The sequence below is a fragment of the Lissotriton vulgaris genome, chromosome 12 (genome assembly GCF_964263255.1).
Source record: "Lissotriton vulgaris chromosome 12, aLisVul1.2, whole genome shotgun sequence".
NCBI lineage: Eukaryota > Metazoa > Chordata > Amphibia > Caudata > Salamandridae > Lissotriton > Lissotriton vulgaris.
In genome coordinates, this window is record NC_141700.1 from 470,028,121 (window position 1) to 470,055,714 (window position 27,594).

The 27,594-nt window shown below is 48.2% G+C and overlaps 1 protein-coding gene and 1 pseudogene across 1 annotated transcript in view; one reads left to right on the forward strand and one right to left on the reverse strand.

Moving 5' to 3' along the window:
- The first annotated feature begins 4,270 nt into the window (after positions 1 to 4,270).
- TMEM170A (transmembrane protein 170A) overlaps positions 4,271 to 27,594 on the forward strand; it is a 114,370-nt gene continuing 91,046 nt past the window's right edge. The window contains exon 1 of the mRNA XM_086945220.1: positions 4,271 to 4,483. Within this exon, the coding sequence (XP_086801346.1) occupies positions 4,378 to 4,483 (106 nt within the window). The 5' untranslated portion in view covers positions 4,271 to 4,377. The remainder of the gene's footprint in view (positions 4,484 to 27,594) is intronic.
- Positions 7,954 to 9,347, reverse strand: LOC147676792 (syncytin-2-like; annotated as a pseudogene).

Consider the following 27,594-nt stretch of genomic DNA (forward strand, 5'->3'; position numbering starts at 1 on the left):
TGGCAGCATCCATTTTGTGGAGCTGAGGCTTCAGTTAACTTTAACCGGGGTTCACAGTTACGTACATGTCGTGTCCCTCTAGAAGGGTGGGATACTAACCTCATCGCCAGAATTGGTGAGAGGGCAGCACCCCGATTCGTATGACACCTTACTCGACATGCCTTGATAACGCGACACCGGAGTTACCGATATGGTACGCGTTATCATGGAACAGCTATTGGGTCTTGATTCCGCAAGCTGCAACCGGGCTCGGCTCGGGCCTGAACCTAGCTCACACGAGCCCACGCACTCTGCCTTCAGGATCGTTAAGGCCTGCCATAGGAGTGACTGATAGGAACTCGGGTGTCCATTGTATGGTTAGATATAGAGCTACTATACCTAAAGCGAAGGGTGGTTACACGTCTTCGCCCCAGCTGTCGTGCAGCCAGTTGTGTCAAATTTAGGAGGCCAGCCAGGGGTGGCATAATACATGCTTAAGCCCCTGGCGGCCCTGGGTACACCTATGCCCTGCGTTACGGGGTCTGATAAGGTGGCCCAGTACCAATTGGTAAATGCACCTAATTAATTAATTGTGGGTTTATATAGCGCTAGGATAGACTCCCGGAGGAGTATCTCCGCGCTTCGACCGCTGCGAAACCCTTCCTGGCTTCCCTGAGAGATGGTCCCTTAATGGGTATCTCCAGGGTGAGACCAGGCATCCCCGGCGGTCTGGTGGGGCCGTTAGTGCAGATGAGGCAAGCTTATGCCCAGAGTTGCCGAGTGTGATCGCTGATCAGAGTGGGCACCGAGGCGAGAGAATTATCGAGTCCGCTGACCCTGGTCCAGAAACCTGCCGCGTCGGGAATCGAACCCTGGTCCCGGGCCGTCCTCTGCTCTCGGGTCTGCCGCCTCTAACCAGTGAGCCACACTACTGCACAGGGTACAGGGTACATATCGTAATTTAGAAAGAGAACAGCCAGGCTGTGGGTCTGATTAGCAGGCCCACAGCCAGAGAAAGTCGTAAACCAGTGAAACAAAAGCAAAAAATCTGGGTGATCATAGGATTGCAGACCCTACTCTCCTACAATGACAACCTGAGTTAGAGCAGGAGGTGGTAAAAGATGGCTAACTTTGCGGATCTTTCTCAGCTGATACATACAGGACGAGATGACAGCGCCCACTTGGGCTTTCAAAGAAAGCTCTGCATCAATAATCACGCCCAGACTTTTCACTGATTTGACCGACGGTGGAAGGGGGCCAAATTCTGTGGGCCAGAACTGTGGACCCCAGTGAGCAGAACTGGAGCCGGGAAGGAGCAGCTCGGTTTTTCCTGGATTCAACTTTAATTGATTCTCATTCATCCAATATAGGATGTGAATCATAGCAGTGCGAAAGGTGTTAACAGCATTGGAAGAGTTGAGGGGAAAAATTATCTGCAAATCATCGGCATAATTATATACCGTGATGTCCCAGTTCTTGAGTGAGTGGATAAGTGGGCGGAGGTAAAGATTGAATAATAATGGCGAGATGGAAGAGCCTTGGGGTACTCCACAAGACGTGGAGGTTTTTGCTGCGGTGTACGGGCCCAGACGCACTGCCTGAGTACGTCCAGTTAGAAATGACGCAATCCATTTGAGGGCAGTACCCTGTATGCCTGCCTGGCCAACACGGTGGAGAAGGATGTTGTGGTCCACCGTGTCAAATGCGGCAGACAAATCCAGGAGTACAAGGACTTGAGGAATGCCCGCATCCGCGTTTCTCCTCAGTGTATCCAAGGCCGCGAGGATAACAGCCTCAGTTGAATGGGCGGGTCTAAAACCGGCCTGGTTGGGCTCCAGGTAGCCAGAAGTCTCAATGAAATTAGAGAGACAACGGGTGACGTATGCTTCTGTTAGTTTAGAAAAGTAGGGAAGAAGAGAAATAGGGCGAAAATTTGAGAGATCGCCGGGATCAGCTCCGGGTTTCTTGAGAAGGGGCACTAAAATGGCATTTTTAAAGGAGTTAGGAACAATGCCGCTCCCCAGAGAGCCATTCAGTAGGGATAGAATGTCGTCCGGTAATTTAAGGCAGATATCCCGCAGTACTGATGGCGGACAACAGTCGTTGGGGGAACCCGACTGAACCCGGTTAGCAAGGCCCGCTAAGGAAGTAGAATCAAGGGCGGGAAAGGTCGTGAAGGTCAAGGGATTATCGGAAGAGGGTTCCGAAATGTATAACTGAGGACAGGAAGGAATAGAGTTTTTCTAGTGTATATCTATAATTTGCTGCACATTCTGCTTGGCTAGTGTAATTATACCTCTTGCTGCACAGTCTGTCTCGCAAGTGTATTTTTACTTCCTGCTGCACATTCTGCCTGGCTAGTGTATTTTTACTTCCCTCCGCACATTCAGCCTGGCTAGTGTATATCTACCTTGTGCTGCACGTTCTTCCTGGCTAGTATATATTTGACATTTGCTGTATACATGGCCTACGTATTTTCTTGCCTATGTTCCCTGGTTGTGATTGTTTTTCTTGCCTATGTTCCCTGGTTGTGCTTGCTTTTCTTGCCTCTCTTCCCTGGTTGTGATAGTTTTTTCTTGCCTCTCTTCCCTGGTTGTGATCGTTTTTTCTTGCCTCGGTTCCCTGGGGCGTTACTGGGCAGAGGTGGGCGTGTGGTGAGGGGCAGTGAGTGCCGAGGGCACGGACGCCAGCGCCCGCTGACCTGTGGCTCTGTGTGTGTGTGGCTCTGTGTGTGTGTGTCTGTGGCTCTGTGTGTGTGTGGCGCTGTGTGTGGCTCTGTGTGTGTGTGGCTCTGTGTGTGTGTGTGGCTCTGTGTGTGTGTGTGGCTCTGTGTGTGTGTGGCTCTCTGTGTGTGTGGCTCTGTGTGTGTGGCTCTGTGTGTATGTGTCTGTGTGTGGCTCTGTGTGTGTGGCTCTGTGTGTGTGGGGGGGGGCTCTGTGTGTGTGTGTGGGGGGGCTCTGTGTGTGTGTGTTGGGCTCTGTGTGTGTGTGGGCTCTGTGTGTGTGGGGCTCTGTGTCTGCTAATACACTTGACTACTCTCTAATGCTCACCTATTGCCATTGTAAATGACAATACCATTTATTTATGTTTTTTAAAAAAATGAAAAGAATGCCATTTGCAATGCCAATAGCTCTAACTTTAACAAAGACGAGACCATTGCATTGTAAATGCTTGTTTAGGCTATTGCGCGCTCACGAATAATCAAATCAATGCCATCTTCAGAGCAGCATCAGTGCCTGCCTGCCTTTTGCTACTGAAACTGCAGGCACACAGTCTGTTAATGCCCTTCCATTTCTGGTGCTTTGTAGTAGTTTTAAGATCTTTTAAGAGATTCTCCTTACTCAAATGAGTGAAATTACTGATATTTATATGTAGTTTCCCTCATGTTCACTGCGTGATTTTGCTCGCGAGAAAGTGTCTGTCACTCATAGTTGTTGAAACGTCACTCATAATTTCAATGGAATTATGAAAATGTCACACACAGCAATCTGAAACCTTGGCAGCTATGGACACTAGAGGGCCCCATGCAAGGTACATGGCGGGGCCGCGAGCCGTATTTAATCAGGAGCCCTTAGTCGCCCCCGCCTCCTCCCCGCAGCACGGGGCATATGAGACGCCCCTGCCACGATTCCACCAGGATGAAGAGGAATGTAGTGGGTCAGGTTACACTACAGTGACGTCAACAAGTTCAAGCATCGTGACGCGGCGGCGGTGACTAAAGAGTAGGAGGAGACGGTGTTAAAGGACGCATAACTGGTTGTATTTCCTCCGCCCACAAAAGTTCTGTGTGCAGGGGACCCCAGCAGCAACATTACACCCACTTCAGGCACAAAAACAGCAAACATTAGTGAAACAACCAAAGCTGCCGTCTTTAAACTGGGGAACCGAGTTCGAGTCTCGGCATCGCTCCACATCCTGTTAATGTGGGCAAATCATTTAATCCACTCGAGTCTACAAAAATACACTAATAAGAATGTGCTCTTGTGTGATATACCTAGTGCTCATGTAAGTGCTCCAATATCTTCGGGTCGACGTCACGCTAACTAAACTGCAAAAAAATATAAAAACATCTCTGAACTGCGAGGAATCCACGAGGATCTATCGGACGGCTGAAGTAAGAGAGGACTCTACAACCAATGACCACCACTGTGTTCTACATAAAGGCACTTGGATTGGTTAAATTGCAGACAAACTGCAGTACCAGCCCTGTTTAACGCCACGAGCTCCGCCTTCTTCCAGATGACACCTAGAGTGAGTAAAGCTATTTGATTGGCTGTCATACGACCCGGAAGTTATGAAAGACGAAAGTTTCGCCTCTCAAACAAAGGCTAACTGTTAACTGTGGGTCTGGCTAAGTTTAAGGACAGACCATGTAATTAAAGAAAGGTCTGGTCAGCAATGGAGAGCAGCGGACTTCTGCACCAGATTCTCAGCCTTAGCCTCGTCCCCCGCGTTGGAAATGCTACTATCTGTCCCAACTCTGCTTCACTCTGCTCGTTCCCTGGTGAGACTTTTGTTGCCTTCAGCATTAGCAAACATTGGAGAATAGTTAGCTGGCTCGATATCAGGAAGAATGTGCAGATAAAATAAATGACTCGCAATTAAGCCTCAGATGAGTTTATTGGGTACGACCATAATCTAATTACTAGTAATATTGAAGATGATTACTTGAATAAGAGGAAAGGCTACACACCTTGAGAAAGGGCAGGGCTTTAAGTGGGCCGGGTCTCAAGGGGTCTGAGCACCGGTAGTTTTTTAAAGGGGGCCTCGAAACGGGTCTCTATCGGGCTCTGTTTTGAGCCCTGGCACAGGTGGTCCGTGTTTTTTCCCGGACTGCAGTGACAGCAGTCCGGAAAAAAGTGCCAGGGCGCAAAACAGAGCCCGTTAGAGACCAGTTTCGAGACAGCAGGCACGTCGTGTGCGCTGCTCACACTGCTCACTCCTCACCAGTGGAGAAGTTACGGCATGACGTCTTGCCAGGTGAGCGCCCTGGGGGAAAGAAATCTTTTAAAGACTAATGTTCTTTATGGATTTCCCTTTTCTTTTTGAAAGAGCAGCAATATTATGGTAGGGTCTCCAGGGCTTTAAGTGGAAGCTTTTTCAATATTATATGTAACAAGCCATAGTTGCAGCTTATTTATCTTATGCAACTAATAACCATTGACAAAGCCAATAGTCCTTACTTGTTGTCAGTATGATGTGACTTGTTTTTATCACATATCTGGATGCACTGACTGAAACTGCAAAATACAATCCGGGTGGCACACTATGCTAAACAGAGATTTCTTGCGTAAGTGTTTTAAAGCCACTCCCTAATTACACTGACCACGCCCCTTTGAGAGACCCCCCAGTTTTTTCATCCCACTTAAAGCCCTGAGAAAGGGTATTGCTATTGTAAATGCATTTCATATAGCACTTTCGGCCCCTGACAAGTAATTGAAGAACTTTTTTTGTGTGAGTTGCGCGCTCCTCGGTAACACAAGATTAGTAATTAGTAGGTTAGTAACCTTTTTAGGTCTCGCGACCTATCAATGCGCGCAAGCGCATTGAGCGGAGCGAGAATTCAAGTGCTCGAAATCCTCGTCAAACCAAGGGCTTCTTGCGCTGCGGTTTTCATTAAGTTCACGTGAATCACGTGACCAAACAAGCACACGCATTCACCGCCGCACAGCACATCAAAGGGCTTCTCCCAGCGTGCGCTGTGCGGCTTCTCCTCCCCTAATTATTCATGGCCGGCCGCAGGCCGGCCGTACTTTCAGTTTCCCTAATTATTCATGGCCAGCCGTACTTTCAGTTTCCCGGCCGCTCTGCATTATCAGGTACGTGATGTTTTTTTCATTTTGTCTCCGTGCGTGCGTCTCCCTCGTGGTTTTCCCCCACCACTCGTGTTGTTCTCTCCCTTGTGAACCACCCAACCCACCCCCACCCCCTTGCATTTCCCGTACTTGTTTTCCTTTATCGCTTTATTTTCACTTTGTCTCCGTGCAACAGACCTTTTGGAACGTGTCTTTGGAACGTTGCCCATTCTGATGCACGACAATAAAAAGTTGCAGCCTGTACTACAGCCAAAGTTTGCACAGTCGTGGATTTATGGATTTATGATGTGCTTAATGCGCTAAGTTTTTAGCATCAAGCGGCTTCTGGCTTTCCGACTTCCCGCAGTTGCTGAATTGCAAGCCATGTGTAAACGATGTGTTGCATAATTTGCAGGCTTTTCCAAATTGCAAAAATAAATTCAAGCTTAAACGCATGAATAGTGCAACAAACACTGCAAAACGACATTGGGCGGTTGCGTGCATGCGGGGAACTCTGTGAGCCAGCAGCCTCTTTATTAATTAGATAGTGCGCAGCACGCCACGCCCGATTGATGATCAAGATCATAGTCCCCTCCCGCTCGTTACTATCATCTCCTGCAGTAGATACAGCATGTGTCCTGCAGGCATCGGACATCACTTGTTCGAGACATGTCACTCATATAGCATGTCGGAGGGAAAATTAATTGTGGGCAGGAGGGGCCAGGGGACTCGGTGCAGCAGCTCAGAAGCCGCGCTGGGGAGACCGTGAGAGAGAACTAAGGGAAATGGGACAGCTTAATTTGCACCGGGTTAGTCCTGGTACTCTTGCTCTAAAAACAGGAATAAACGGATATATGAGCCTTGGAAACTGATTCTGAAAGTTGAACAAGTTTTATTAGAAGGCACAGCTTCTAGAAATATTCAATGATAGCATAAAAACCACATAGTACTTGATCATGCTCCTAGCATTCTCTTGAAAGTCGCATGGACCAGTTTGGATTTACAAAATAGTTTACAGCTGCTATGAGAGAGAGGCTTTGCTTTAAGTACACTTTTGAGCTTGGAGGCAGATTGCATAGAAAAGGTCTAAGCACATATTATTGGGCACACTCACCACTGTATGTAAGATATCCTGAAATAACAGGTTTAAACACCTTAAATGCAGTAAAGATAAAATAAAGTCAGAGAAAACCTCACATATCAAATAGTGAAATATAACTTTAAAATGCAACAAGGAAAAAGCATTTCATTACACAGAAAATACAATAGAGGAGCAGAACCTAAGTACATGAAACAAGGGCTATCTCGAGTAACCCCTGGGAAAAACTCCTGTCCGACACCCTATGTGCAAACGAGGAGTAGTTCAACGATAATCTGGCGGACCACCCTTTTATATTGTTCAGGGGTGAGAAACCTATGGTCACGCCATATCACGTCACCCCGAACCACATATCCTTCTATCGCCTCTCACGCCCCCCTGCCTGATGCCTTCCCATCATAAGTATAAATGTGGCCCCTTATCGTAATTGTGTGGCATGTACGCCAGCCTAGACTGATTTCCTGCCATTCTGACTGGAAGTTTGTCATTAATCAGAAATGTGTTATTATTGCTTTGAAGGATTCTATTCATGCATTATTGTGCCAGTCTGCGATACCGATTTGCCACATTTATCCACATTTATCCTCATTTATCGGACAGGCTCGAGAAGTAGCTTGTGGTGGGAACTTCCCTTATCTCCGTTCACAGCTTTTAGGTGGGGTGCTTGGGGTGTGTTGCAAGAATAAGAAGGAACTTGAACTTCAATGATCGGAACCTAGCATACAGTGGGGTGGGGGCTATAAACAGGAGTGCTGAGCTTCGCAGAAGTGGAGCTGGCAGAAGCCTGGGTCAGACCTGCTTTCTGCTTCGGTTTAAGCTGAAAGAAAATGGCAGTGCTCAGGCCAATGTAACTGGGGCCTATAATTTCTAAGCAGCAGGGCCTACACAGGGTTCATGCTTAGCTAGTGATAAGAGTGTCCTAGGATAACTATGCAGTGAATTTTTCTCCCTCTGTCACTCCCCCCTCTGGTTCATATATGAACCCAATCAAACGTCACACGAACTGCATACTTAGCTGGAGATGGGGGTGGCCAGGGCGAGTCTAGGAAGGAGTAGTTCCTAAATCCTCATCTGGTCCCTCTAATCTCTTACACATGGTCTCATAGGGAGGTACTGACTTTCAGAGGGGACCTGCGCTAAGTGAACGTCAGGGATGGTACGCTCTATGTTCAACACTGCTATCTCTACATCTTCCCCTTGTCCCCTGCGTATACCTGTATAGTTCATCTCAACTTTCTTAGACCTTAATCTTCTAGCATAATGCAACATGATCTGTGTTCCAAAATACACAATTACAAGCACACATAATATAGGCATTATACATTTTAGTACTGCAGATAGCCATGAAGGCATCCAGTCCAAGTTGGACCAATTACTTAAAACATCTGCTTTTGCACTTCCATCCTCAGGCATCTGTCTCCCCAAATTGTCCAAGTCCTCAATGGCCCTTGTAAGTGTTCCGTTATCAGCATCATCGGCCAAAATGAAGACACAGCAGGACGATTTTCCCATTCTGGCGCATCCACCACTATTCATCGCAATTAACTGGTCTAGAACATAGCGTTGTTCCAGAACCATGAGTCTCAAAGGTCGTAGTTCTTCTTCCACGGCGTTGAACCCATCACGGGTGTTGTTAACTAGCTGTATCAGTTCATATCTCGTTACTTGGAGCCATTGAGCATTGGCTTTGGTCTGGAACATTGGGATAACTCCCCCAAAGTAAAGTTCAGCATCGTTGAAATCTTCCGGAATCTCATGAAAGGTGTCATCTGTGGAGTACTTTTTGACTTCTCTTTTTCGGTGGTGGGGCAGGTTGACATCACCTGCCATTGGGTGTGCATGGATGTGGGAAATGTTCGCTGCTGGGACGACGAGATGCCATTCATGCATCGTCACGATAGAACAAAGTCCTTGCCAGTGGGGAGGCAACTGCAGATACAGATTTTCTCCGCAGATCCAGTAGATACCAATGAGGATGGATGTGCCGTACTTCAGGGTCGAATTAAAACTAGTGCTCTTGCAATTAGTATTCCTGCCCACAGGTACCGTTCCATTACCTAGGAAGCAAAGGAGAGGAGACTTTAGCTTGTATGCTCTTTTCTGTGTGTATGGTGTACCCTCACTGGACGTGTATCTTCTAGTTTCCCTACCCCATATCTCAGCACACTCTCTATCTCCACATTTAAACTATGTTTGTGCTCTTGTCCTACAATTGTGCTACCTAAGGAGGCTGCCTTACATATTAAGTCATGTGGACCATTCCACTTATTGTTGAAATAAATGTTGGCCTTCAGGTGTAGAATAGGTCTCCACTGACAAGGGCATGTGTCATGAGTGTGGTTACATCGGTGATGTTCAGGTGAGTGGCATTTCGATGGGGGTGTTGGGAAGGTGAAGTACCCTAGTTTCTTATAGTGACGTTCCCAAACCTGCATTATGTCGGCAGGTACTTTCATATCACGGTAAACCTCCATTCTCCTTTCAATTTCCAATGTATTAGTTATCACCCTAAATGTTACAAACTTGTCATCCCACTCTGTGGTATTTACAAATGCATCATCCACTTTGGCTGAGTGGAGCTATATTTGACCATGTATGCGGCAAAGAAACAAGTGTAAAAGACATTTGGCTGTGGGTGGTGGAACTTCTTTAGGAAAGATAAATTTATCTGCGCCTACAGCGTGTGGAATGTGAGAACATACAAAGCAGGACTCATTTGTTACCTTTCTTCCAACCTCCCTCATGTCTCTGTACCACATGTTATCTAACAATGCATTGTGTATACCATTATCCTCTGCACTCTCACTAGGGCGCTGGGAGTGGAAATCAGGCATAGAGTGCTGATCGAAGGTGTAAACAACTGTGTCTTGGAGATTACTAACCCAGTCTGCCATAAGTCGGGTACGCGATGTATACCTAACTGGCACTATCTCGCGACTCATTCTATGTCTAAGACTTCTTTTATTTTGGCGGGATCGTCTTGGTGTACCTGGCACAGTGGGGCTCAAGATGATATCGAGTGCCAAGTCCCTTCCTGTAGGGTCAGCTCGGGGTACAGAAGGTGTCAAGGTGGGCACAGAGGTGTCATAGCTACTACTGGTGCTTATCCCAGTTTGCTTGTTAGCAGGAAGTGTCTTGTGCATGGGAAGCTCTGTAGTCGTGACAAAAGTGATATCACTAGTAGCTCCTCTCTCTCTCTCGGATCGCACTGCTAACCAGTGGAATGCTGTTACTAAAACTACAAACATAACAAAGAATATTATTACTGTTGTACATATCTTTTTCATTGAAAGCTTGACATGGAGGGTGGTTCTGTTACTGCGTCTCAGTCCGTAGGCCATCATACGATCTCCATATTCTTTATCTTGGATAGTTAGTTGGTACATGATGTCCTTCTCTTGGTCAATGTTCAAATCTGTGACGGTGGCGGGTGAAACCATTCCTTTCTGGCTGTTCGGACAGCTGTGGTTGAATAGTCAATTTGCAAGTGTTCGTTGAATTTGAGGTCTCTCCACTTCCGGACTGCTTCTTTTACAAAGATGTGTGTCCCAAAGCAGATAGGCGGAAGTTCATCAGAGATAGGACCCTTGTTCTTTTCTTCGATATCTGAATGGAAAGGAACTTTGGAGCACGCATTAGTGCACATAAATGATCAACAATTCATTGCTTACAATATCAGAAGAGGGCCCAGTGTCTTGTTTTAAGTCTGGTGGAGAGAACAACCATATTCATTGATCTGTCAGTGACAAGCCGGTGAGATGTGATATGATGATCAGAGCTGGGAGTGTTTCGAAGTGTAGACAGAGCAACGGGAAGGCAATAGAGCCATTTCTTCCCAATTGGGCACTCTCTTACTGATCGTGGCTTTGAACAGGCCGTTGAGGCGCTCACCCTAACATTGTCGCAGTTGTTCAAAAATGATGTTTGAAAAATGACTGTCACTGTCACTGCGAGTCACTGCAATGGCATCCAGTAATCCTCAGTGACATATGACCTCATGAAGTAGGAAGTTAGCTGCGGCCTTTGCGTCATAATAGACACACGGTCCTGCTTAAATCCACCCGTAAAAAAGGGCACACCACTAACATGATGTGTATTCTAGGCATCTGTCAATCATGTCTACATAGTTAATGTGGAGCTCTCTAAAAAAGGACCCTAAAAAGGGATACAAAGAGTTGTATCTGTTCATGTGCACTGGGGATGAACCACTCTGTTTGCAGAGTTGTGGACATGACATCACGAGAAATGTGTAGGAAGGTGCAACTGACTGAGTGCTATTTGCAGAAGGGCCTGTGGCACAACAGGCTTCCCTGTCATTATCTGTCTATAAACGAAATCTGAAACATCCTGTTGTACTCCCCTCTCCTTCCACAACTTTTTTTCTTCAGGTGGGGCACTTCTCTGTATCTCTCTAAGGTGCAGCTGTGCAATGAAACCATAGTGCTGTGTATTACCAATAGTGTATGGGCATGATGGATCTTCTTGCACTGTCGAGGGTGTATTTTGGGCAAGCAGAATGGGGGAGCATTGCTTACTCCCTGCATACGTCCTTTTAACATTGAATGTACTTTATATCTGCATTCATTTGTACTTTCCCAGCACTGGGCATGTGTGGAGTAATAACTGTACACAGCGGTGCATATCTGAAAACGTATTCCTCATCTCCTCTTATCCATCTTAACATACATCTTAACATACATACTAATTATTTTACCAAACTGTGTGGTCTTAGGCCACTCAGTCTTCTTGCTCATTTCCATAGACCAACGTATTTTTACACATACATTTTCCTTTCTTATCAATCTTATTGTTAACTGTCAACTACAGGACGCCTTTTTAGGTCTCGCCTGTCGATGTGCATGGGCATCGAGCAAGCAAGACTATGGGGGCTTATCCACTCTTTGTCCAACTTGCAAGGAATCGTGGCGATTCCTTGCAGTGCCCGTGACTTTTAAGCTCAATGCGCATGCGCATTGAGCTTAAAAGCGCGTGCACATGCCCCCAGCCGTATTTTCCCTCAAGGCGCACTCCTCCCACACCCCCGCTCCGCCCCCCTCCCTGCCCACCGTGTCGCATTTCTCCTCCCCCTCCCCTGCCTTCCCTCCGTCTTGTCTCTTCACTTCGCCGTGCCTACCCTTCTCCTCCCCCCTCCTCCTCCTACTCTCCTCCCCCCTCCTCCTCCTACTCTCCTCCCCACTCTCTCTCTCTCCCAGCACTCTTCTACAGTCTTTCCGCTGCAACCTTGTTTCTAAATATTATGTTTTTTGTATGGAGACCAGCGCAAATAGTACGTGTTGTTGTCAACATATTGGAACTTAACCGCCTATTACTGCATTTTATATAAGTTGTTTCTTCTACAACCCTGACTTTTTTAGGTGCGCGTCACTTCTCTTCGTTGGACAATATGTAAAAGGACATGCACAGACCATTGATTCCTATGTACTAGACATTGGGTTCAAATGTTGCGGGTTGTGCCCCAGTTTTTTGTATTTATCAATGAGAAAGGAGGCATTAAAATTGTGTAGTGTGCACGGCGCTTGGAAATGTGAAAGGCATTGGCAGCAACACAACCATTGTTTACAAAACATACTTAAAATACGCGAGCGCACGCGCGTAGCATGCATTGGAAATACAGGGTACGCAAACACTCTCTGAGGTAGGCACACCAAGACAACAACACACGAACGCTAACTGGACATGGGCGCACCCCACCAACACTTGAACTGCACAGAAGCGCAGGCACGCTAACGGACACATAATCGGAAATAAAGACACCAGCGCTCTTCACACAAACACACACTCACACTAACATCACACACGTCAGCATCTCACGACACGGCAGTCACGCAGTCCTACACCACAGAACAGCGCGCACACTCCACACAACCAAACACAAACTCACTAGCACAAAAAAAACTACATGTTCGTAAACCACCCGCTCCTCAGGTTGCCCCGTCCGCCTTGATCTCGGAGCCGATCCTTCTCCTTCCCTCCCCCGATTATGTTTCTCCTTCGTGTCGCCCTGGTGTTTACCTTCTTAGGCTCGCCGTCACCGGTCAGTCTTGCCTGCAGCTTCTCTACCGTTTCCAGCACCCCCACGGCCGCCATCTTTAACTCTGGCAGGGCCGTAACAGGAAGTGACTTCCAATAATCCCACCCCCATCGCTCTGACCAAGGGCGCCATCTTTCTTATGGGCATGCGATTATGACCCAGAAGTAGAAGTGTCAGCTGACCCTGTTTGTTTTGGGCATTTACCAAGGGATGACTATTTCCGACACCGGAAAAGCCGCCATTTTATCCGAAGCAGAAAATCGGAACGCCTGCGCGGTTCAGTCTGGCATTAAAAGAGACACTTGTGTTGTTTAATCTAAACAAGAGTAAAAGCCATGATCGGAGCGCACCTCTTCACCTTCTTAGAAGTACTTAAGAGGCACCTTCGTACCCCCTCCCTACCCTACCCCCAAAAAAGCTTGCTGATGTTAGTGCCGATGTCCTGTCTGCAGTTCAGAGCCTCAGAAAAGCTTTGCCCTATGCGCTGCGAGCCACAATGAACTAGCTGTGGTCATTTTAACGACCCCCACGTGAGTCATACTTGAGCCTATTTTAGATTTACGACTCTTGGAGCGGTGGAAACATTCCTTCCTAACTAGTGACCACACCCTCACCCCCTCACCCTCACTCACCCTCAACCCCAACCCCTCACCCTCACACCCTCAACCCTTCACCCTCAACCTCTCACTCACCCTCACTCACCCTCAACACCTCAGCCTCACCCTCACTCACCCTCACTCACCCTCAACCCCTCACACTCACTCACCCTCACTCACCCTCACCCTCACTCACCCTCAACTCCTCACCCTCAACTCCTCACCCTCACTCACCCTCACTCACCCTCACTCACCCTCACTCACCCTCACTCACCCTCACTCACCCTCACTCACCCTCACTCACCCTCACTCACCCTCACTCACCCTCACTCACCCTCACTCACCCTCACTCACCCTCACTCACCCTCACTCACCCTCACTCACCCTCACTCACCCTCACTCACCCTCACTCACCCTCACTCACCCTCACTCACCCTCACTCACCCTCACTCACCCTCAAACCTTCACCCTCAACCCCTCACTCACCCTCACTCTCACTCACTCACCCTCACTCTCACTCACTCACCCTCACTCTCACTCACTCACCCTCACTCTCACTCACTCACCCTCACTCTCACTCACTCACCCTCACTCTAACTCACTCACCCTCACTCTCACTCACTCACCCTCACTCAGCCTCAACTACTCTCACTCACCCTCAACCCCTCACCCTAACTCACCCTCACTCACCCTCAACACCTCACTCACCCTCAACACCTCACTCACCCTCAACACCTCACTCACCCTCAACACCTCACTCACCCTCAACACCTCACTCACCCTCAACACCTCACTCACCCTCAACACCTCACTCACCCTCAACACCTCACTCACCCTCAACACCTCACTCACCCTCAACACCTCACTCACCCTCAACACCTCACTCACCCTCAACACCTCACTCACCCTCAACACCTCACTCACCCTCAACACCTCACTCACCCTCAACACCTCACTCACCCTCAACACCTCACTCACCCTCAACACCTCACTCACCCTCAACACCTCACTCACCCTCAACACCTCACTCACCCTCAACACCTCACTCACCCTCAACACCTCACTCACCCTCAACACCTCACTCACCCTCAACACCTCACTCACCCTCAACACCTCACTCACCCTCAACACCTCACTCACCCTCAACACCTCACTCACCCTCAACACCTCACCCTCAACACCTCACCCTCAACACCTCACCCTCAACACCTCACCCTCAACACCTCACCCTCAACACCTCACCCTCAACACCTCACCCTCAACACCTCACCCTCAACACCTCACCCTCAACACCTCACTCACCCTCAACACCTCACTCACCCTCAACACCTCACTCACCCTCAACACCTCACTCACCCTCAACACCTCACTCACCCTCAACACCTCACTCACCCTCAACACCTCACTCACCCTCAACACCTCACTCACCCTCAACACCTCACTCACCCTCAACACCTCACTCACCCTCAACACCTCACTCACCCTCAACACCTCACTCACCCTCAACACCTCACTCACCCTCAACACCTCACTCACCCTCAACACCTCACTCACCCTCAACACCTCACTCACCCTCAACACCTCACTCACCCTCAACACCTCACTCACCCTCAACACCTCACTCACCCTCAACACCTCACTCACCCTCAACACCTCACCCTCAACACCTCACCCTCAACACCTCACCCTCAACACCTCACCCTCAACACCTCACCCTCAACACCTCACCCTCAACACCTCACCCTCAACACCTCACCCTCAACACCTCACCCTCAACACCTCACCCTCAACACCTCACCCTCAACACCTCACCCTCAACACCTCACCCTCAACACCTCACCCTCAACACCTCACCCTCAACACCTCACCCTCAACACCTCACCCTCAACACCTCACCCTCAACACCTCACCCTCAACACCTCACCCTCAACACCTCACCCTCAACACCTCACCCTCAACACCTCACCCTCAACACCTCACCCTCAACACCTCACCCTCAACACCTCACCCTCAACACCTCACCCTCAACACCTCACCCTCAACACCTCACCCTCAACACCTCACCCTCAACACCTCACCCTCAACACCTCACCCTCAACACCTCACCCTCAACACCTCACCCTCAACACCTCACCCTCAACACCTCACCCTCAACACCTCACCCTCAACACCTCACCCTCAACACCTCACCCTCAACACCTCACCCTCAACACCTCACCCTCAACACCTCACCCTCAACACCTCACCCTCAACACCTCACCCTCAACACCTCACCCTCAACACCTCACCCTCAACACCTCACCCTCAACACCTCACCCTCAACACCTCACCCTCAACACCTCACCCTCAACACCTCACCCTCAACACCTCACCCTCAACACCTCACCCTCAACACCTCACCCTCAACACCTCACCCTCAACACCTCACCCTCAACACCTCACCCTCAACACCTCACCCTCAACACCTCACCCTCAACACCTCACCCTCAACACCTCACCCTCAACACCTCACCCTCAACACCTCACCCTCAACACCTCACCCTCAACACCTCACCCTCAACACCTCACCCTCAACACCTCACCCTCAACACCTCACCCTCAACACCTCACCCTCAACACCTCACCCTCAACACCTCACCCTCAACACCTCACCCTCAACACCTCACCCTCAACACCTCACCCTCAACACCTCACCCTCAACACCTCACCCTCAACACCTCACCCTCAACACCTCACCCTCAACACCTCACCCTCAACACCTCACCCTCAACACCTCACCCTCAACACCTCACCCTCAACACCTCACCCTCAACACCTCACCCTCAACACCTCACCCTCAACACCTCACCCTCAACACCTCACCCTCAACACCTCACCCTCAACACCTCACCCTCAACACCTCACCCTCAACACCTCACCCTCAACACCTCACCCTCAACACCTCACCCTCAACACCTCACCCTCAACACCTCACCCTCAACACCTCACCCTCAACACCTCACCCTCAACACCTCACCCTCAACACCTCACCCTCAACACCTCACCCTCAACACCTCACCCTCAACACCTCACCCTCAACACCTCACCCTCAACACCTCACCCTCAACACCTCACCCTCAACACCTCACCCTCAACACCTCACCCTCAACACCTCACCCTCAACACCTCACCCTCAACACCTCACCCTCAACACCTCACCCTCAACACCTCACCCTCAACACCTCACCCTCAACACCTCACCCTCAACACCTCACCCTCAACACCTCACCCTCAACACCTCACCCTCAACACCTCACCCTCAACACCTCACCCTCAACACCTCACCCTCAACACCTCACCCTCAACACCTCACCCTCAACACCTCACCCTCAACACCTCACCCTCAACACCTCACCCTCAACACCTCACCCTCAACACCTCACCCTCAACACCTCACCCTCAACACCTCACCCTCAACACCTCACCCTCAACACCTCACCCTCAACACCTCACCCTCAACACCTCACCCTCAACACCTCACCCTCAACACCTCACCCTCAACACCTCACCCTCAACACCTCACCCTCAACACCTCACCCTCAACACCTCACCCTCAACACCTCACCCTCAACACCTCACCCTCAACACCTCACCCTCAACACCTCACCCTCAACACCTCACCCTCAACACCTCACCCTCAACACCTCACCCTCAACACCTCACCCTCAACACCTCACCCTCAACACCTCACCCTCAACACCTCACCCTCAACACCTCACCCTCAACACCTCACCCTCAACACCTCACCCTCAACACCTCACCCTCAACACCTCACCCTCAACACCTCACCCTCAACACCTCACCCTCAACACCTCACCCTCAACACCTCACCCTCAACACCTCACCCTCAACACCTCACCCTCAACACCTCACCCTCAACACCTCACCTCAACACCTCACCCTCAACACCTCACCCTCAACACCTCACCCTCAACACCTCACCCTCAACACCTCACCCTCAACACCTCACCCTCAACACCTCACCCTCAACACCTCACCCTCAACACCTCACCCTCAACACCTCACCCTCAACACCTCACCCTCAACACCTCACCCTCAACACCTCACCCTCAACACCTCACCCTCAACACCTCACCCTCAACACCTCACCCTCAACACCTCACCCTCAACACCTCACCCTCAACACCTCACCCTCAACACCTCACCCTCAACACCTCACCCTCAACACCTCACCCTCAACACCTCACCCTCAACACCTCACCCTCAACACCTCACCCTCAACACCTCACCCTCAACACCTCACCCTCAACACCTCACCCTCAACACCTCACCCTCAACACCTCACCCTCAACACCTCACCCTCAACACCTCACCCTCAACACCTCACCCTCAACACCTCACCCTCAACACCTCACCCTCAACACCTCACCCTCAACACCTCACCCTCAACACCTCACCCTCAACACCTCACCCTCAACACCTCACCCTCAACACCTCACCCTCAACACCTCACCCTCAACACCTCACCCTCAACACCTCACCCTCAACACCTCACCCTCAACACCTCACCCTCAACACCTCACCCTCAACACCTCACCCTCAACACCTCACCCTCAACACCTCACCCTCAACACCTCACCCTCAACACCTCACCCTCAACACCTCACCCTCAACACCTCACCCTCAACACCTCACCCTCAACACCTCACCCTCAACACCTCACCCTCAACACCTCACCCTCAACACCTCACCCTCAACACCTCACCCTCAACACCTCACCCTCAACACCTCACCCTCAACACCTCACCCTCAACACCTCACCCTCAACACCTCACCCTCAACACCTCACCCTCAACACCTCACCCTCAACACCTCACCCTCAACACCTCACCCTCAACACCTCACCCTCAACACCTCACCCTCAACACCTCACCCTCAACACCTCACCCTCAACACCTCACCCTCAACACCTCACCCTCAACACCTCACCCTCAACACCTCACCCTCAACACCTCACCCTCAACACCTCACCCTCAACACCTCACCCTCAACACCTCACCCTCAACACCTCACCCTCAACACCTCACCCTCAACACCTCACCCTCAACACCTCACCCTCAACACCTCACCCTCAACACCTCACCCTCAACACCTCACCCTCAACACCTCACCCTCAACACCTCACCCTCAACACCTCACCCTCAACACCTCACCCTCAACACCTCACCCTCAACACCTCACCCTCAACACCTCACCCTCAACACCTCACCCTCAACACCTCACCCTCAACACCTCACCCTCAACACCTCACCCTCAACACCTCACCCTCAACACCTCACCCTCAACACCTCACCCTCAACACCTCACCCTCAACACCTCACCCTCAACACCTCACCCTCAACACCTCACCCTCAACACCTCACCCTCAACACCTCACCCTCAACACCTCACTCTCACTCCCACTCCCACTCCCACTCCCACTCCCACTCCCACTCCCACTCCCACTCCCACTCCCCCTCCCCCTCCCCCTCCCCCTCCCCCTCCCCCTCCCCCTCCCCCTCCCCCTCCCCCTCCCCCTCCCCCTCCCCCTCACTCTCACTCTCACCCTCAACCCCTCACCCTCACACAGTGCAATAGGTCTCAGACCATTTCAGTTAGAGCTTTAAGAAATGTTTATGGCTTTTTTTCTTTGTAATTCTTTAGCATTGGCTACAGGAAACAAAAATGCTAAACATTTACAAAAAAACCCCATAAACAATTCTAAAAGCACTAACTCTAATGGTGCGAGACCTATTGCATTTCCAATGCTTGTTCCTGTTTGGCTCTACGCCCAGAATATGCACTCGGCCAGGAAAGTTACTTATGAACATGGCCCGAAAATAAAAAAAACTCTCAATTAGCTTTTCAGTACTTTTTTAATATCTGAAAACATGTGTTGTCTCTAATTGCAATATGCAAAATATACGTATCGTACTATAGAAATAAAGATGGCTTATTTTTAATGCACATGTTCACTCAGAATTGTATATTGATGATAAATAGCAGATCCCTATTGTCCCCAACTCAAGGTATTCCTTGAATCCACCTTAGAAGGATGAAATGCCCAATAGGCCTAGCAGTACATGATCCCGTCTCTATATCTGAAAAGAAATGGGATGCAACTAGTGTGCATTCCATTCCATCATTTTATCTTCGGCTTGTGCCTGTGTCAGCTGCTGCTATCTATTTCTGGATGAAAATGCAAACATAGAATTGACAGTCTGCGTACACTTGGGAACTGAAAAGGGCTTTGTGCCTTTTTCATTGAAACATATTCTTAGCTTTCATATTTAATTTGGCCATCAGATCATGTGGACTGTGGTGAATAAATTAGACGCTCCCCATTACCTTTATCTCCTATTTCTATTCATACTTGTTCTGTGAAAGGGACTTATATCGCCTCAGAGAAATCTAGTGTGTTTGCGCTCTAGTTGGAAATGGGCAGTGCCCTCTCCTTGATACAGTGGAATATGGCACCTGTGTCAATCAAAAACTATACGTGTTGTTGTTAATCATGACATTCACAACAGGGTCCTCTCTAATCTTTGTGAGACATGTCAATAAGGGACACACTAGAGTTGTCTGTGGGCTTATCCTAACTTGAATTGCCTCCAGCCTAGTGCTGCTGGGTGGTGCCCTGTGAAACCGAATTGATGGGGGGCAGAACTGAAGCTCCCTGTGGTATCGGGGCTTGTGTCTGGGACACCATTTTGTACACAGGCATGTGTTACTGAGGTACCTGTTGTAACTGATGTGTTGTTACCTGTGTGTTACCTCCTGGCACATTTAAGGCACTTTGTGAGGCATTAGTGACAGTGGTCACTTGACTCACTGGTTTAGCTACCATAGCTGTATCAAGAGTCTTTCTTTTCTTTAATTTCTGCTGTTCTAGTTTAGCAGCTGTGTTCTCGATAGCTAATTGCCTTGTTTGTGACATTAGAGATCCGATGTCTGAGACATCTGGAAACTTCTGGCGCAGTTCGTTCCATAGCGCTGATCTTATTTCATTGAAAGGATCACCATCTAATTCTTAATTAGTGGTGCAAAGCCTTGTGTTGATGCGTGAAAACATATCCTCTGCATCCTCTCCAATCAGGGATGTGAGAAGGCTTTTCATATCCCAAATAGCCAATGACACACTTGAAGTGTCATTTTCAAAGGCTTCTATCCACTTTCCCGCACCCTCTGTGAGGGGTGGGAGTTCCTTCTTCAAATTTTCTTTGTCCGTTAGGGACCAAGTTACTGAGGTAGGGGGGTCATTGACCTCCTTGGACAGCAGGGGCAGCTGGTGTGTTACCTCTGTGGGTCTTGTGTGACAATACCTGCGTGTGTATTTCTTCCAGACCCTTAGGCCTTGGCGCATGTAGGTGTAGTCCCAATCGTCATTTCCTTCTTCCTGCAAGATACATTCTTCAGCAGTGGCCATTTCATCTGGCTCAAAGGACCCCTCTCGAGGCCAAACCTTCATTTGAGATGCATTCGCTTCTGTCCAGTCTGCCAATTTATCTGAGAATGGATTGACATAAAGGTCACTCCCTTCTTCAAGTATTACTATCTCATTTGGTGTCAGACCATTGATCAGTGGTGGTCTTGGCCTGTCAAGGGTCATATGGTGCAGTACTCCAGATCTGGCGGTGTGCAGACGTGCTGTACCTGATGCATCATATTCCTGTTGGACGTCATCCAGTCGCCCATAGTTACCTAACACTGCAAGACTTTCTATCTCTCTTCTTCTCTGCCTTCTCCTCTTTTCTGCCTGTTCGAACATTTTTGGCAGATCCAAATTGTCTTGCTCTAGCTGTGGTCTCTCTAGCCTACGTGGTGTAACTACTGGAGGTGATGTCTGAGGCATAGGCGTAGGTGGTCGTGTCACCTGAGTGTTATAATTAATTATTGTAGACGGAGCTTGGGGCACACTTAAGTAGTTGGCTGTGAGAGAAGCTGCTATGTTGATCTGTGGTGGGGCTGCACTTTGATTTTCCTGATGTAAGTCTATCCATGGCCCTTGCTGTGGCATGATAGTTGGGACTCCACCACTGTGTGGCTCTACCTCCTTCACACTACTAGCTACTTCATTTGGTGCCTGTTTTTTCTTTGCACCCATCTGTTCAGTCATTCTATCCCCTATACTCGCTAGGTATAATGCAAGTTGCTGGAGTGTTGCTGTATTTTCTGTGGGGCTTCTTGAGTACTGTTTGTGTGACATGTCCCCTTCTTCTTTACCTGTTCTTTGGCATAGGTCACTTTCTGTCCTATTCCTGCTAATGTCTCCCTCAGTTACTACCTCAGAGGGATACTGTTCGCTGTCTCTCTTTACTTCATTGAACTGTAGCAGGTGCTTTTCCTCTCTATTCGGACCTGTGTTAAGGGGCTGCCACTCATTATACTGACTCTGTGTATTGCAATGCTGGTGGCTCGGGAATCGAAATGGGCCATAATGTCTTGTTCTTGTTCTTGGGGTATCGTGATCCTCAGTGAGGGATGTGGGTGCTGGGCGAGTGTCATGTGGGAGCTGTGCTGTGACCCACCAGAGGCCTCATGGCTCTCTTTGTTTTCTTCCTGTTGGGGGCTGCAGAGTTGGATACGTCTCATTTTTATTATCAATAGTGTGTCAATTTGACCTGGCATTCCTGAAGCTGCATCCTGCAGTACTGGGCTTTGCGAACTTAGGAATAGCTGGCCTAATGTACTCTCTGGTGTACTATCTTGTGAATTATCTGAGATGTCTGGGGCTAAGGCATCGTCATGGCCTATGGCTGCCTGGACATCTGATAAGAGTTCTATGTCAGTCTTTATACCCTGTCCTAAATTAATGTCATCTGCGTCATAGGCTGGTGGATGTGCTGTGGGTGTTGACATTATCCTTCTGTGTTGTGTGTAGGCTGGCGTAAGTGTGCAACACCACCGGGCGTTATTGTCAGCCTTACCTGCTGTAAGTATGTTATGTCAATTCCTAGGGCTGAGATTAGCGTCAAAATGACTGTACATGTCAGGGGTGAGACAGACTCCGGAGATGGTGCTGTATCTTCAGAAAGGGCAACAACACAGCCGTTCACTATGTGTACCGTGATCTGTAGTCTTGGGTCTTGTGTGGGCTGTCTGCTCATCTCCTAGAGTTGAGTTATCTTTGAGGTGGGCAATCCGTGGCAGTGAATGTGGCAATACTAATCTCCTTTTAACATGCAGCTTTGTAAATATGCCCACATTTCTAGATAATGTGTCGTGGAAGGGTATCTTTGTAATAGTTCTGTGAGACTTGGTGGTGGCTGCTGCTGCAGCTGGTCATGCAACTCGTGGGCGTGATGCTCACAGCCTAGTGGAGTGAGGGTATCCTGTGAATCTCCCTACCCCTCCAGGCAGCTGGTGCTTGGAGGAGGCGGTGTGAGTGAACACTGGTGAGCAGTATCCGGGCTTCCGCTACTTACTACACTACCTGCTGACTGAAGTGTGAGTTGTGTGTTATCAGTGAGGGATGTATACGTTGGCACTGGGAGGCACAGTCTCACTAGATGCAATGTAGATGCCCTTATCTCAGTACCCTGTGTGAGTGGGATTCCCAATAAGTCCCAAGCTCTAGATATTAAGGATATTTCCTTTTTGTTAAATTTTCTGTGAGTTTGTGCGCTAACGTTCTGTACTGACACAATCCATCGGGATGGAGGTAGTCTCGTACGCAGACGACACTCAAATCCTCGTCTCTCTTCCCCATTCAGATGAACTAATCGCCTCCAAGTTTAGATCTTGTATGGAGGCGGTTGGTCAATGGATGATCCAGAATTCTCTGAAACTGAATGGGGAGAAGACTGAGGTGATGGTGTTTGGGGGGAAAGAAAACATCTGGTCAGTCAATTGGTGGCCCGACTCACTTGGAACATGCCCTTCCCCCACATCCTCTGCCAAGAATCTCGGGGTGCTAATAGACCCTGCACTTGACCTAGGCAGCCAGGTGAGCAGAACTGTTTCCACCTGTTGGGGCCTGATTCACACCCTACGCAGGATCAGGAAATTTCTCTCCTTCCAGGCAAGAAAACAAATAGCCGTTGCTCTCATCGGCTCGCGCCTGGACTACTGTAATGCGCTGTATGCTGGACTTAACAAAGGACAGCTGCAGCGCTTACAGGTAGTCCAAAACGCCATAGCCAGATTTGTCCTGGATATTCCCAGACGCTCCTCAGCCACTGCAGCCAGGAAAACGCTGCACTGGTTGCCGGTAGAACACCGTATCCGGTTTAAAGTTCTGTGTATGACCTACAGAGCCATTGCCAAAAAGAGCAACACTGGAATAGGATCCATCATCTCCCTCTATGTCCCCCGAAGGAACCTGCGTTCCTCTGGGAAACTGCGTCTGGCAGCCCCCCGTGTACGAAGAGCCAGATGGGGTGGCAGAGCCTTCTCCACTCTTGCTCCTAAGTGGTGGAATGACCTTCCTTTGGATCTGAGATCTCTCCCGTCCTTACAAAACATCCGCACTGCTTTAAAAACCCATCTCTTTCAGCAAGCATATGTGTAGGGTTTCATGTTTTTTTTCTGGATCACTCTCTGATCTTTTTGCTAGGCGCCTTGATACCTGCGGGTTATTGTTTTGCGCATTATAAATCTTCTTTCAATTCAATTCAATTCAATTCATTGTTCAATATGTGTAGAACTACCTCAACTATTTGTTGTCCCCTATAGCTCATCTGTACTTTCTTGGTTATATGTACATATGTGTACCGGACATCTGGCTGACCTCCTGTCAGTTGCTTTCTGGGGTGGGGCTGTTTACCACAAGCTCATCACCCAATGCTTCTATAAGGACGGAATAAAATGCTTCTCTAATTTCTTCCTTTTCTGGACCGTTGTAAATACCTTCTGGGGAACTGTCAGGGAATTGCAGGGCAGTAGGGTGGTTACCAAAACAAGCCTCAAGGACCTTGCTATGCAAAGGGTTGCGAGGCCACAATGATGTCACAATAACTGGTATCTCTAATCCTGGTATTGTCATAAAAACCTGCACGTGTATGGCGTGTGTCGTTTTGTATGTCCTATAATCATGTATCCTATTCATTTGTGTGGAATGCAGTTAAAAAAAAGCAATTTATGTCATGCTATACTAAATGGCACCCAGTCATCCAGAAAGTGCAGAGTACTTCTGTGTCCTCCCTTGTGGATCCTGCAGTGCTCGTGGAGGGAGGGGGCGATCCTGAATGCCAAGTGTGCACTCAGGAGAGTCTTCTTTATGGTGGATACCGTGCCCAAGTTTAGACCAAGCCTTTTGGTTCTCTAAGGCTCGTCGAGAAGCTGGTTGCAGGCACCCGATCCCTGTTAGCCCGGTGCAAACCGCCCTTAATTGAAGTCGTGTCGTAGTCCTATCTACAGTCCAACACTCTGAGTCACTATGAGCACGCAGTTTCTGTGATTAAACGTAAGGGTGAATGCAGCAACCAAACATTTCTTTTGAAGTGTAAGTGACCTATTCCCCCCCTTCCTTAGTTGTTGGCAAAGTGCATAAAAGTGCCTTGAAACCTTGTTTCGGTACCTCTGTGCTAGCCATACCATAATACAGAACCCCCCCCTCTCTTAACAGAACTCTCCCCCCTCTCTTAACAGACCTCTAAGCCTAGTTTATTTTTCTGTGATCATCGGCATAGAAAATGCGTCTTGTTTGTTCGGTCAGCAATGTATTAAGCTTTAATGTTATGGAATGTCATGCATTAACAGTATGTCGACAGATTATTCCTTTCGAATGTATGTGTGTTGGCTTAGACACCTCCGTGCTCTATCTGATGTCCTTTCTAAACCTGCATGTGCAGTTGCCCTGGTAGACGCTCTAACAATTATGTGGTTTTGAATGGCACGAATGACTTTTCATTGAACGACTTGGTGTGAAGGGATTCTTTATTTTGATGATTATTGCTTCTGTTTTTCCACGCTGCAATCATATGTAATTTGCTTTTCAAATCACTCATTAGTTCCTTCTTAAGTATTGTTTCGGTGATAAGTTCTCTGAAAACTAGACGTTATAAAACATATTTAGTAGGTATTATGTCAATTGTTGTGAGCCTCACGTGGGAACATGTTTCCGGGTTGGTTGTTCTGTTCTCTCAAATGTTAAGAGCACAGTGATTAATTCTCGTGAAGCAAAGGCACTGCTTCCGTGCGGTTTCGTATTTTAATACCGATTGGATAAATGTACGTTTAGAATTTGTTTCCTGCTTGGAATAACGCATATATCGTTTTGTGCATGATCGTGTGTTTTGCTATGTAGGCTTACTGTTCCTTTCATTTTTACTTTGGCGATTTGAGTTGGGAATATTTTAGTGGAATCTATCACTGTCGTTGTTTAAAGTTATGTGGGTTTGTGACTACTGTACAGTGCAAACAAATCTCATTACACATTTAAGACCCAGCCTCTCACCTTGACACACAAATTGACCATGACCATACACAGAACATAATCTTCACAAAAGGTATTTACAACTGTTTAAGCTATTGCCATTATAAATTACAATCACTTTTATTTAAGTATGAATTATTTTAAAAAAAATTAACCATTGTTATTTGTAATATCAATACATCTAAGTCACGTAAATACAAAACATTTGCATTACAAATACTATGAGTGTCACATTTGCAAAAGCTAAAAGTATTGCCATTGTAAATGACAAAACTATTAATTTCGCGATTTTCAAAACCAACACATAAATATAAAATGTGTCATTTACAAAACCAATAGCTCCAACTTTCCTACTGCGAGACCTATTGGCAACGCCAGTGCTTGTTGTTTATCCTTGTGCATTAGATGTTAGGTTTTTTCCTCTTGATTTCAAGCGTGTATAGTAGAGTTTGGAGTAGGTAAAGAAGGATAGGAATGGATTTGAAAAGGGGGAATTTGAAGTAGGGATATAATGATTGGAATGGAATTGAAACGAGGAATCAGTACTTTTTAAAAATAAGTAGTGGCTGTATGTGTGCCTGTTAGTTGGGTGGCTTGGCTAAATAAAAGGGTTGAAAATTTGACAAGGATGTTTGGGAGTTCATAGTAGTCAGAAAGGTTTGGCATCAGACAGAGGGACGGAAGGGATTTTCTTTTATTTTTTTATTAACAAATTGTAATTATATATATATATATATATATATATATATATATATATATATATATATATATACATACATACATACATATAGCGACGCTCCCAAGACTTGCTCCTTCCGCTCTCCCCGCCCTCTGTAGCAGGATCACAAACGTCCGTAGAGTGTGCCGGACCTTAAGTCACAATTAGGTACAAAATCAAGCGATCACTCAGGGGGTTTCTCCAAAAGCTTTATGTTTAATCCAATAATTCGTTTCAAGTATCACATACTCTTGCCCACACACTGGATGTGAGTAACCCGGTAGAATACATACAATTTCTCTGACAAAAGAGTGAACAAAACCGAGAGCTGTAATACACCAGAGAACATGGCATCCATTTTGGAGTGCGCAAACACCCACTGTCATGGTGCCTAGTACTTCAGTTTACCTTCAACATTATGATTTGTTCTATTCTGACATATCTATAAATCACATAGTGTTATTGCATATAAGGTCATTGTTATCACACTCCTGAGGCGGAAGCCGGGAGAGCGCGTAGCGCATTGCTTTGCTTTGTTTTAAAATTGATTTTTTGTCACTGAATAACGTGTGCTAGCGTTTTAAACTCACCACAGCACCCTGCTACTTCCAACAAATCGAGCACTTGACCCAGCCACGTAGCGGATTCTAAAGCTGCCAGCTGACACAGAAACTGCTCCACTCCTCGGACGCTCGCAGCGCGAGGAGTCAGGCCACGCCCACTTGCTTGGCCACGCCCCCCCGAGCCGACTACTTAAACGCTGATTGAAAGCGCCAGGTAGTAACTGATCACACTCCTGAGGCGGAAGCCGGGAGAGCGCGTAGCGCATTGCTTTGCTTTGTTTTAAAATTGATTTTTTGTCACTGAATAACGTGTGCTAGCGTTTTAAACTCACCACAGCACCCTGCTACTTCCAACAAATCGAGCACTTGACCCAGCC